This window comes from Pteropus medius, unplaced genomic scaffold (assembly GCF_902729225.1).
Source record: "Pteropus medius unplaced genomic scaffold, Ma_sr-lr_union100, whole genome shotgun sequence".
Lineage (NCBI taxonomy): Eukaryota > Metazoa > Chordata > Mammalia > Chiroptera > Pteropodidae > Pteropus > Pteropus medius.
The window spans coordinates 22,148,414-22,161,366 of NW_024351073.1; the positions used below are offsets into that span (position 1 = coordinate 22,148,414).

The following is a 12,953-nucleotide window of genomic DNA, read 5'->3' on the forward strand; positions in this document are numbered from 1 at the left end:
CACACGTGCACACCCCCGCCCCTCGCTGGCTCTCGGTGCCCGGCTCGGGCCCGGGCGGGCGCATGCTCGCCACCTCCACTCACTGTCAGGGTCTCCCCAGTCTCTCCCTCGGTGGATCCCAATGTTTCCAGTCACTTCCACATGTCCTCGTCCCATTCCAGTCCAGTCGAGCGTGGCCATTCCGCACGGCCCGTGACCCTCCTCCCTCTCCCCCAGCAGCTCCAGGTCCCTCGTTCCTCCTGAGGAAGGCGGGGTTTCCTGTGGTTTGGGGTACACAGTCCCTCTCCCTCGTGACGCCCTTTGAAAGGTGTTTGGCCAGGAGGCAGAGGGGAGGGACGGGCTCAACTCCTGCACGTCCCACTCAGCTGTCCTGCTGCCACGCTGGTCACTGTAGTCACAACTGCAATGACCTTGACATTGTTATGCTTTTTCATTATTGTTAATAGTTAATACGGAAATGAATTCACATTCCCCCCCATAAAAAAAAAAATGTAAGTAAATGTCAAACTTTTTTCAAGGTTCTCTCAAGGTTATTTTCAAGATCGAAGCAAATTTCAAGGTTCTTTCCTTTGTTTTAATATATTAGTATAATTACTGCTGTACTCATTGACGGTTCCCAAGAGGACAGACACGACCCGTGACGGCAGAGCAGACTGAGCTACCTGTATCTTGTCCAGGACTCCAGTGCTGTCCATCCTGCTGGCCACGTTGACAGTGTTGCCCCAGATGTCATACTGTGGCTTCTGGGCGCCGATCACACCAGCGATCACGGGGCCGTGGTTCATGCCTGCGGCACAGCAGAACTGTGTCACCGAGGTCTGAACTGCAGTGCTTGTCACAAACACAGAATCTCACCAAGTCATCTAAAATCCTCATCACCAAACCCTCCCCAGCCCACGGACCTCAAAGCAAGGAAAATGATTTCTCTCACTTTATTATCTCAAAAACATTACAATGTTGGTTTGATTTCCCCCACCCCTTCTGGACCTTGATTCATTCTCATACGTCCATTTATTTCACAATAACAAATTAATTATGCTTCAAGAACCAAACGTTATGATACAATTGTTTTTTTTTTCTTCTGTTTTTGGTAATTAGTAAACGTTTGCTGTGTACATACCAACAGGGCAGTTTGAAACCCAAAACATGGAAAAGTAGCTCATACGGGTTATAGTTTTTCTACGTTGCTATATAATCTTAGGCAGGAGATGATAATTATATTACTTTCCAACAGTTTTGTATTCCCTAGAGCCTCGTGTTTGCAGGGGATCCCAGGGCAGACGCTCGCCCCCAGGGAGCAAAGGTGACCCATGGACGGTCTCCACACAAGCTCTGGAAGGCCTGTCAGGTTTGGCTGCTTAGGGTCTTGGCTCCCATGTAGCAGCCTTAAGGCTCTGTGTCCATCAGAATGAAGACAACCCAACCTCTGGGGAATAAGCCTCCCCACAAACTCTGATTCTCCAGGGGACTCCACCAAAGGTCGCTCAGGAAATTCACGAATCATTTCTCTTCAGCCCAGCTGGCCGAGCTCTCGCCAAGGCAGGCATGTTGGTGGGTTTCTCCAATTCCCGGGGTACTTCTTCAGACAATGAGGCGCCTTGGGCCACCACGAAGGTGACAGTTGCTCTGAGTGGCCCCTCTTAGTAATTGTGATTATAAAACCGTGGTCATTACATGTATACACCTAAGGGCAGGTGCACATTGACGCCGGATGGGATACTGAGATGGCATCCGCCACCAGGTGCCAAAGCTTCAAAATTCTGATCAGCTTCTCCAGTCACGGACAGGTGGGGGTTCATCCCCCGCCCCCAGTGCACGGGCTCGGACGAGTCCTTGTCGCAAGAGCTCAGCTCACACACACAGACCCAGTTTTACACAATGGCACGGAGGCGGGGCAGACATACAAAGGAAGATGTGGCCTCGATGGGTCGTTTACCTCGTTCTCACTCCCGCCCAGATCTGGGCCCCCCATCTTGCTGCAGGTGCCTAATCATTTTGATTCTTGAGGGCGTTTCTGAGAGATTTCATTTCCTGCTGCCGAAGTGCTTCGTGTGCTACGGCTTGTTATAAATTTCAGGCAAAGCTTCCTCTTGGCAATGGAGAGGCAGGCAGGAAACTCGGTACAAACACTGTTCCACCAAATTACATTTTCTAAGGTGGGAAAAAAACTCTCCCGTGCTTGCAGAATGCTCAACAAAACTCAACACCTCTGCCTTGGGCACCCCCAATCATTCATTCCAGCTCTGCCACACGGGGCGGAGTGCCCAGGCACCAGCTGCTGGCTGCCAGCGGGTGACCTCAGCCCCTCTACTTCAGCTTTTCTTCTGGTGGCTCTGAGTCCTGCTCGCCAGCGGCTGGGGGCGGGGAGAACCAGGGTGGTTACTGCCGGCAATGGGGCGATCTCTCCTCCAGTGCAAGCCTGTGCTCAATTTGTGGTTCCCATTAACTGACTCTACAGCTTAACATACAGAAAGGAGGTCAGGAGCGAAGTCGGCTCTTCTTATTTGCAACATCATCTTGTTTTTTTTTTGAAGGGGTGCATTATCATTCTTCTGAGTTCCTACCGTGAACGGCCACTGGAGGGTGCCATGCACCGAGGCGGAGCAGGGAAGCTGCCCCCTGGGAGAGGGCCAGGGTGTGGGGAAGGCAGATTCCACGGCCAAGTGAAACACTGAGCTGAGGCTTCCTTAGAAATAGAGAGGAGCTGGTATGTGGGGAGTGGATGGTTATTATTAGTTACTCAATAATCAGTGTAAAGTCAGCACTCAGCAAATACCTTCGCGGGAGACCCATTCCACTGCTCACAGTAATTTGAAAAACATTGCCCTGGTGGAGACCCAGAACACCGTGCTTGGAATATAAACACGTGACTTAGCAAGTAACTGTCCCTGCTCCCCACACGGCGAAGGACAGCATGATTTTGGCCCGTATATGTCTGACAATAGGAGGGTCATTCTGCCATGTGAGATTTCTTTATTGTTTTTAAAGGAGGGCAGTATGAAAGTTTGAAGAGCCCACTTTCCAAGCTGACAAGACAATAAAGCATCTCCAGGGTCAAAGGGACGACTCCTCGTTCGACGTGGTCGGCAGGTGACAGGGCAGCCTCCTGCCCACCTGGACCCCCTCATCTTTGTATACGGTGCGGCCCAGCTAAAGGTCCTCATGCAAGGAGGTGAGAAGGTATAAAGAAACACGTGTCCAGACGCCGACAATGTGGTGGACATACGGAGAGGAGAATCCCATTTGCTCAAGAGATGCAAAGGAAGAAAATAGCTCTAAACATCGGGGTTTTTGAAAAAGCTGGAATAGGTGTCTAAGAGAAGCGAAAAGCCACTCAGGTGGGGTTCGTTGAACTGCTCATCTGTGAAGACGCGACATGAGTCGCCAGGAGAAATGAAGTGGTCAGAGAGGCTCTGACAGCTGTGAACGGCTGCAGGCGACTGTGCCAACGTCACGGGCAGCCGAGGGCTAACCTGCAGGCTGCGGACACGCTTTTTCTTTTTTTTTGGAGAAACGTTTGTAAAAGGGGAGTCATCACGAAACATGCTAAAGAACCAACTCAAAGTGAGGAAGGTACCGATTAGAATTTTTTTTGCCAAGAAAGTCGGATTTTCCTTTTACGTTAGAACATTCGATCCGAAAGGCCGTAGCCATTTCCGAACCGTGGGTGTGCGTCTGCCAGCCTGGCATTCTCGCAGGTCGTGACCCAGGAGCGTGTGACTCTGCTGACAAGTCTAAGATGCATCTAAAAATATATACATTTTTTACTGTGTCACTTCTCTGAAGTCCGGATGCATCTTCTAGCCCGTGGCGGGTCTACTGGCAGCAGTCCATGAAATAACGGAGTGGCTCACAGTCAGGGGCTTGCGGGAGCGACTGAGGGAGGCTGAGGCTGGGCATGTCACGGCTTGTCCCTGGCTGAAGGGACAGGGGCGGTGGGACTAAAATCCAGCCTATGGTCCACTTGCTATATATATGTGTAGAGATATATATAGATAGATAGATAGATAGATAGATAGATAGATAGATAGATAGATCTATATCTAAATCTATATATCTATATATCTATATATATATATATATATCTACACATACTATGTTTCCCCACTTTTGTGTAAAAGTGCTTCGGGGACTCGGAGCTGCAAGCCAGTCCCGCCGCCCTAGAGATGCATTTGTCAGGGCTCTCTGTCCCCACGGGCAAGGCTCATCAGCGCGTCCGGTGGCCCGGCCCTCACGCCCCCCATCCCCCACCCATCCCCCGACGCCAGACCTACCCACGCGCAGCTTGAAGTCATTGAAGGAGTGCTTGTTGATGGCGGTCAGCTTGGCCCCCAGCGCGAAGGCGAACTCCACCATGGTGCCGATGTGCAGGTACTGCCGCTCGGGCTCCTGAGGGGACAGACACAGCCAGCGCGGTGGCGCTCAGAGCGGCCGGCCAGGACCTCTCCCTCCGGCCCCACACCCGGCTCCGCTCCCAGGGGACGCTTGCCGCGGTGACCTGGCAGCGGCGAGAATCAGTCTCAGCTCGAGAATTCGTTTCTGTGGCTGAGGACAGTGAACACCAGACGACACTGGGTGCGGCCGACGCTGTCCTAACCCAGAAATCGCCACTAGGAGGCTCCTTAGGGGAGGGTCTGGCTGCCGGTTCCCCTTGGCCCCTCACACCCAGTCTTCCCCTTCTCTGGGGGCCCTGGCTGGGGAGGGTGACCTGCAGGCAGGGCCCCTTCCATGTCCCCTGGTTTCCCGCTGGACGACCGATGGGAGGGCCAGGGAAAGGGGAGGTAGTGAAGAGAGAGGCTGGGGGTTCATTCTTCCTCTTTGCCACCCCACACCTGCTACAGCCCCGCCCCCCCAAATACACCACTCCCTCCTTATAGCATCTGGGGGATGGCGTGTTATGGGCTGACGTATGTCCCCTCGAACTCATGTTGGCGTCCTAACCCCCCAGTACCGTATTTGGAGAAAGGGTCTTTAAAGAGGTGATAAAGATTAAAATAGGTCATTAGTATGACTAGCCCAGCAGGACAGGTGTCCTTATGTGAAAAGGAAACGAGGCCACAGATAGAGCAGGGAAAAGACCATGCGAAGACTTAGGGAGGTGAAGGCCAGCTGCAAGCCGGGGGGCGACCAGCCCAGGCCAGCTGCAAGCCGGGGGGCGACCAGCCCAGAAGCGGCCAGCCCTGCCGGAACGCTGACCGGGGATTTCTGGCCTCCAGGACTGTGAGAAAAAGAAACGGCTGTGGTTTAAGTCACCCGTCTGAGTCGCTACGGCGGCCCTGGCAGACCAGCACAGGAGATCACGAGTTCCCGCCTCTACCGCCCCTAGTCCCTGGGTGCTTTATCATCCTTGGGGAAATAGTTTTCACACATACGAAGCTGAAAAGAAAGTCTAGGGTTTCCTATGCGGACGAGTAGAAATTTCTATTTCTATTTCCTCTTAATTTTTGTTTACTCTTCCTGTTACTAATTTACATTTACCATTAATTTGTAATATCTATTCTATTTAGATTTACTTCTGAAGATTGTCTTTTTAAAACGTCTACTTTGGGTTCTCTTTTAAAAATAGATTCTTTATTAATATAGGTCTACGATTCATAAAGTGCTTTAATTCACATGTCCTGAAGGTTCCTGCTGCCCCGATATTGAGTCATTGGAGGCACTAAGAGAGTCCGGAGCGCCGCTTGCGGTCAGCCTGCCCGCTGGGATGCAGCGGGACGGACGTCCACCTTAGCCCTGAAACCAACACGGCCTCTGGCCCCAGAGTCTGTCTCCTTCACTGGTCTGTGAATGCCACAAGGGCTGAGACTGTGGTCTAGTAATCTGTGTCTCCTGCTAGGACAGAGTGTCCGGTGCCGGAGAAGCGCCGACACGTGCCAGGCAGCAAGAGGAAATGTCTAGAAGGAGCAGAGAGAATCGTCACGCTTCGGCGGAAGGTCAAAGCCAGGGATGCTCGTCTCAGGGGAGCAATCATCCAGGAGGGATTATGTATGAATCCGATTAAATGGGCGATGGCTCCAAGGGAAGAAAAGGAAACGGAACATCATTGGAGGAGGCCGGGGGCGGGGGGCGGAGGCGCCCTCGGCTGGGACGGGCACCTGGAAGGGCCACTGGAAACGCTCGAGAGAAGAGTAGGAGAAACAGAGCATGGGACATCGAGGGTGTGTCCCACCAAAACTTCTGGGACAAGTGTTTCCTTGAGTGTCTAATCTTGGGGACATTCAAGGAGAAGGCGCCTCGTGACCGTCGAGGAGCATCCTCTGTGGGGGCGAAGATAAAACCCAAGTCTGAGGGCTTCAGTCGGGACGAGTGAGAAGGAAAACGGAGACGGTGAACATAACCCGCTTATTCGAGATGATGGGGAGGCGGAGCAAACCAAGGTAGCGGCTAAGGAAGAAGGAAAGAGACGCCAGGATCATTTGATGAATCCGCACAGCATTTTAATCGCACGGGCGGAGGGAGGGTGAACGCTGGAGCAGGTGCGGTGGTTCTGTGCTCTGGGGGCGTCCTGTGCACGGAGGGTGCTGAGCAGCACCCTGGCCTCCACCCACCAGGTGCCAGCAGCAGCTCACCTTCAAGATGTGACAACCAGCAACGTCTCTGGACATCGCCAGCTGTCCCCTGGGGGCGAAACTGCTCCCAGGAGAGACCATTGCACGAAATAAAATAAACGTGACTAGAGAGGAGAGACGACATTTCTGGTTCAGACAGGAAAGGTTCTTCCTTTCCTCAGTGAACCGTATCGATCTACGCAAAGACGAACGGACTAGTGCGACTCGAAATCGTGGGAGAAAAACCAAATAATTAAAAAAAAAAAAAAAAAAGGAACCACAAAGCAGACTGCCTGCTAGCTTTGGTGCAAATGCAGGGTCATTTCTTAAGGACAGTTCTGCTTTTTGGTCAGAGCCCGCTCATGGTTCTTGTCTCATGACTAAGAGGAGAAGATGATCTGGAGGTTCGTGCAGTCAGTCGGAAAACATCTTGCTTCTTAACGGAGGACAAAACGACAGGCAGAATCCTGTGCAGTGGGAATTAATACTGTCCGAGCAAGGACAGATTGGCCGTGGGAGATGGTTTGCTTTCTACTGAACCGAGGGCAGCAAACCAGCTTCACTCCCTGATAAATCGTCTGACCTGTTTTCCTGCGGTGGGGCTTAAACCGGAGGCTTTACGTGATCTCAGTAATAAATGAAGACATTGCGTTCTGGGAGCGGGGTTTAAATCCGGCATCCACTCATTTGGGCTTAGTAACCCCTAGAAAAAAATTGTGCTCAGTCTCCAGAAGAACTCAATTCCTTTAAAAAAGTCCCCATAACTGAGCTTTTGATAAATATTTCATGGTGGTATGAAGCAGCGCTTTCTCCTGTGATCCAAAGAATATCAGTTAAATATCTCCACACGTTTAACTGACTTCCAGCCCACGACGAGATGACACGTTTGGTTTTCTGGAACGCATTTTGCAAGCTGTTTTGTTTCAGAAGTTGCACCAGCAAGGAACGCTGCTTAATGTAAACGCCTGTTTATGGAGCTTATCTTATGACTCAAGGCACCGTTTGGTGACGACCACAGTAAATTTTTAGACTAAAATGAACGTGTGCCGCTTCTCCCATTTTCTCGTTCCTTCTTCCCCTCCCTGCATCCATCACCTCGTCACTGAGCATCCTTTCTGTTGGCATCCGTCTGACTCTGACAATTTAGAGCCGCTGTCTAGGGAGCACCTTGCTCTCCACCTGAGACTCCTGAGGGTCATCTGATCAGACCTCACAGTGCTCCGAAGGACACCAGCCCTCTCCAAGGTGAGCTGATGACCCACAGCACAAAGATCAGCCCTGAGAGGTGGCTCAGAACACCTGAGATTCAGGTACCTCTTGGAGAACAGCTCCAGGACTCATGATTTCCCAGTGTTTACTGAGACTCAGGCACGGAATACCATTTCTGGCAAACGGCCCGATGGCTACACCCTCCATGGATCCTTCTAGATTCACTCAGCCTGGGTTAAATTGGACTCTCACTGTTCTCCACTTGATCTCACTGTACAGAGAACATATTTTATTAAAATGCCCATTAAGGGATGTCTAGCAAACGTTCCGCCCCCGACATTTTGAACCGTTTCCACAGGGAGGTTAACTAGCACACTGCCCACTATGATAGACCCGTCGTCATGGTTACGAGGGCCTCTGTTCGCACTTGGGGCAGGGCGCGGGGCAGCATCCCACTCCGAGCCGACTGCGCCTGGTTCTCAAAGATATGGATGAGTGAGTGACGCGAGCTCGACGTGTGCACAGCGAAACGCTGGGCCGTGCTGGCTGCCGGACACTCGGGACACTTAACAGCAAGAGCGGCGGCTCGCAGCCACGTAAGTTTGTTTTTAACTCCCACCATGACTCCCCTGAAGGAGTTCCTCTCTCATGCCCGGGTCCAGACGGGAAAGGAAACTCCAGCGAGGTCAGTGCCTCATGGAAGTGGCACGACCGGGCTCTGCAGCCAGCCCGTCCCATCCCAGGGTCCCGCCTCTGCCCTGCGCGGGCATCTGGAACACGGTGTGGACCTCGCCGTGTGCCTTGTCCGCGGCGCTCTCGGCTCCATTTCCGTGGTAGCGAACTGGGTCCGTCCACTCCGGTTTCTGCTTCCGAATCGCATTCCTTTTCGTAAGCTTCTTACGGGAGAGATTTCAATAAAACAGGCGCAAGCGGCGGACAAACGGGTTAAGTCATTTTCTTTGAGGTTCCTGTTGAGACGGTGACAGGTGGGTTGGGTGACAGGTCTCATAGGTATTCAGCTGATGGAGAGCTCCACACGCAGGAAATGTTGACTCGTGGCTCTGGAACTAACCGTCACTCCTGCGGACGACGGAAATTCTACTTGGCTGTCTTAGGGCAAACTGAGACTCGTGTCTAAAACTAGTATTAGTTGATCTCCCACAAGACGGTTCTCATCCTGGACTCTTCTGCTTATGCTCATGGTGTGTTCAGGTTCAGATTCCTCAGCCGGAAGCCTGGGATGCGGGCGGCCTGGCCTTCCTTTCCGCCCCCTGCACCCCAATCTCGCGGTGTCTAGGTCCGTCTCCCACAGACATCGTCTCCCATTTGCCTTGTCCTATTTTCCTAGGATCGTTGTTTACACTCTCACTACTACTTGTCTGAAAGTTGCACGTTCACTAAATAACTGCCAGGGCTTTTCAGTCAGAGAAAGTTGGGTTCAGCTCCAGGTTCTACAATCAATAGCTGTGTGGCCTTGGCTGAGTCTCTGAACTTCTCTGGGCCCCGGCTTCCTCGTCTGTGATATGGGGCAGTCACTGCCCGCCTCACAGTGCTGTGGCTACGATGAAACGAAGTGACAAAGGCAGCGCGTTCAGCCCGTGTCCCCAGGGCTCGGGACCTTTCGGGTTCTGTCATGACAGCTTAGGGAAGCATGTCCCTCTGCTCGGTGTGAAAGCGTCTGTCAGTAAGAAACCGTCTTGCGTCCTAGTTCAGCGCTTTTCCCTCTTTCCACGCCTTGCGCGTCCCACGTGGACGTATGGCTCTGACATGACACGCGTGTCTGACGTTTCAAGCGTCTTTGAGATTCTCGGCAGGGGAGAAGAGCGGTTCATTTTCTTTCAGTTTTCAGTTTCCTGTTAGTAGCCTGAAAGTAGGAGGAAATTCGTCTCCACGTACGATACCCCGCGACAGCTTTGCTGTCTGTACACGAAGGCGCAGCAATGGGATATCGCTTTTCACCTCAGCGCACGCCCAAACTGTTCTTCGCTTTCTCCAGTAACGGGGAGTATTCGTTTGAAAGCATTAGCTACTACGAAACCGGCAGCAGAGGAGAGCAGAATGGCTCCTCGCTTCTCTCCTGGCCAGCTCTCTGATATGGATTGAATGTGTGTGTCCCCCCAAAACTCATACACGGAAGCTGAACCCCCAGGGCGATGGCGTGAGGAGGCGGGGCCTTGGGGGGTGATCAGGTCATGCGGCGGGGCCCTCGTGAACAGGGTTAGTGCCCTCGTGTGAAGCTTGCTTCCTCTCTCTCTGCTCTTCACCGTGTGAGCCCAGCGAGAAGACAACTGTCTGCAAACCAGAAAGAGAGTCCTCGCCAGACGCTGGACCTGCTGCTGCCTGGGTCTTGGACTCCCCAGCCTCTAGAACTAATGAAATAAATGTTTTTCTTTTGTAACCTAGTTGCGGTAATTTTGTTATAGCAACACAAGCTGATGAAGCCACCTCCAATGTTCACGGACACTCCCCACGCACACTCAGCATCGGAACCACTGTTTGCACACGTGCCTCTCCCAGACTGCGAGCTACGGAGCGTGGTTACAGAGGGGCAGTCACCAGCAAGCCCTGGAACTTGCCACAGCAGGGAAAGAAAAGGCCTGCGGGGTGACCTTCCAGCTGAGGAAAGTCTTGAAGAGCTGAGCCAGGCGGCTCTTGACTTGCGCAGAGCCAGACTTGTTAATGTGAGGCAGTGAGTGAGTTTGCTGTTCACTGCTTCGTCGGTAGCTCGGTTTTGTTGACACACTGGGCGAGGGAGTGTAGGAATCCCATGGGTGGGTTGCATGGAGACTGGGATCCGATTCGGGAGACGGAGGGCACAGAGTAATGGAGAAATGCTAGCGCCGGCCTTAGGGGCGTCTCTGGGGAGAAGCATCCAGAACCAGATGGAGTAGGAGATGGTGCCTGTGAACTGCCCACAACCCAAAGCCCTGGGCCTGCTGTCGAGTGTGCTTGGATATGATAGATAAATAAACAAAATAAACTCATTTAAAAATAATCTTGAAATAAAATACATAATTAAACAAAATAATTAAAAAGACAGCAATAATGCAGATGTTTTAAAAAATTTCGACAGGCACCAAGGCTCATATCTTGCGGAGATTAAAAGCTCCCTGCTACCTCTTCCTCCTCCGCCCCTTCCCCTCGCTATTTTTCTGACACACAGCTTATTTCTTTCCAAAGTGTCACCGGCAATGGGCATCACTCTATTTGAAATTCTGAACGAAAGCTAGAGCTATGGCTTAGGAAAGCAATACCATAATCAAAGCATGGTTTTGAATGCAAGTTTTCATCTCTGTACTTTGCTTCTGACTTATTAAGTTCTTAATAAAGTTTGAGAAAGATCAAATCCATTTACATAATTGCTAAGACCAGAGACAACGCTAACATTTGGTTAGGCCATGAAGGACGGACCTCCTGTAGAGCAGGGCTGCAGAGCCCACCAGAGGTGGGGACACGAGGCTCCCGAGGGCAGCAGAGGGACGGACGGGCCGTGGAAGTGGTGTGGACTGAGGCAGGCTGGCCAGAGCACGCCAAGTCTCTGGAGAAGCCGCTTCCGTGCTCCCGCAGATGACTTGTCCTCAGGAATGACGATCGGGCTGATAATCCACAATTTTTAAGAGAAGCTGGAAGTAATAGCTTTTCAGCAAAATGCCTTTTCTTTCTAAAAATACTCTACAGGTCGAGAGCAACCTACCTATGACCGCGAGTGTGCTGTCGTGACCTGAAGTCTAAAGGCGACGACGAGGAACGAGCGGGGGCTGCAAGCGTGGGGCTCGGGAGGGCCCGAGGTGGCGACAGCAAGCAAAGCACCACCAAGGGGCGCGGTCCGGTTTCTCCCCGTCCCTGCCTCCTGACTCCCATCTGCCCACTGTCACAGGGCCTGGGGGCACGGAATCCTGAGAGCCGGCCTAGAACGCGAGCCCATTCTCAACTTACTATCTCATTTCTTGGCAAATGCCCACCTTCTCTTACCAGTGATAGTTGGTTGTTACACATAATGCAACCAACTGTTGAGTCGCATTATCTTTAAGTTTAAATCTGAACAGATGGTTTCATTTAAAGAACTACAAGTAATGGAAAACAAAGGCAGGAAAGAAGCCCTGCTCTGGCTAGGTGCTGACAGGCTTCTATGCACTTATTTTCTCCGCGGATATGTGTGCTGCTAATGGAAGTAGGAGATGCTGAGTGATTACAAAGGAAAGCTAAATTTCGAAAGGCTTTTATCCAGATAACTTTGCCTCTTTTGGATTTAAGAAAAACACGTTAATCCTTGAGAAAACCAATATATTTTGCAAATTGAATGTCGTTTGTCGCCCACCTAAATATTTGGCTAAGCGATAAACAGAAAGATTTTCATTTATAAAAAATAAGTCAAAAGTTTTTCGCTTATCACTAGAGAAACAAGTAGGTAGGTTATGAAATGCAAAAGTGATAGTCATTTCTTATAAAAATAACTAATATCCACATTAAGATTTATCGAGCATGTTATTTCCCTTTCTAATCAAACACAACGAACGTTCCTTTCGGAAGACTTCTACTGCGCTTCCAAATATTTCTAGGATGACCTTAACGAGATTCTAATTAAATGCTCAAAGCAAAAATAGCTCACATTGAGGAAAAACTCCTTGCATGGCTATGATGACATAGCATGTCATTTACGCCCCGAGTCGCTTATACCCGGGCTATCGGAGAGGGCAAGGGATCGATACACAGGACGGTGTACAAACCTCCGCTGTATTATTATCGCGATCGGCATTCCTATCACCACTCTGCCCGCGGAGTGTGGGAAGTGCTTTGCATATGAACGTGACCTTCCCAACTATGATCATCGTTTCATATATAAGGGCACTGAAGTACCACAGCTGAGCCGTTACAGTACGTCGCACGAGGACGTTAGGCTCTTCCCTAAGGTAGACAGTCATTTGGTAACGATGGTGGCTGGAGAGAAGGCAGGAAGCAGCTCAGGGGGAGGGAGGCGGCAAACTGTGAAGTGGACAGAAGGGGCTGGGGACCTGCGGAAGGCCAGCAAGGAGCTCGGAGGACAGCCCCGGGCCGCTGCTCTGCTTTGCCCCTGCCCCTTCTCTCCAAGACCTCGGGCGAGTTACGCCACAGGCCTACCTCCGTTTCTGTATCTGTAAAATGCGCCCGGGGGGAGGGGTTCTCCCAGGCTTGTTAACATGTCAGGGGGAAAGAAGG

The 12,953-nt window shown here is 51.5% G+C and overlaps 1 protein-coding gene across 2 annotated transcripts in view; it reads right to left on the minus strand.

Annotated features, from left to right (window-relative positions):
• The window catches only part of ADCY2 (adenylate cyclase 2), a 316,696-nt gene that overhangs the window by 7,564 nt on the left and 296,179 nt on the right, over positions 1–12,953 (minus strand). For both annotated transcript variants that reach the window (XM_039842794.1, XM_039842793.1), the window contains 2 exons: positions 4,275–4,389; positions 663–787 (listed from right to left, as the gene is read on the minus strand). In XM_039842794.1, coding sequence (XP_039698728.1) covers positions 663–787; positions 4,275–4,389 — 240 coding nt within the window. The remainder of the gene's footprint in view (positions 1–662; positions 788–4,274; positions 4,390–12,953) is intronic.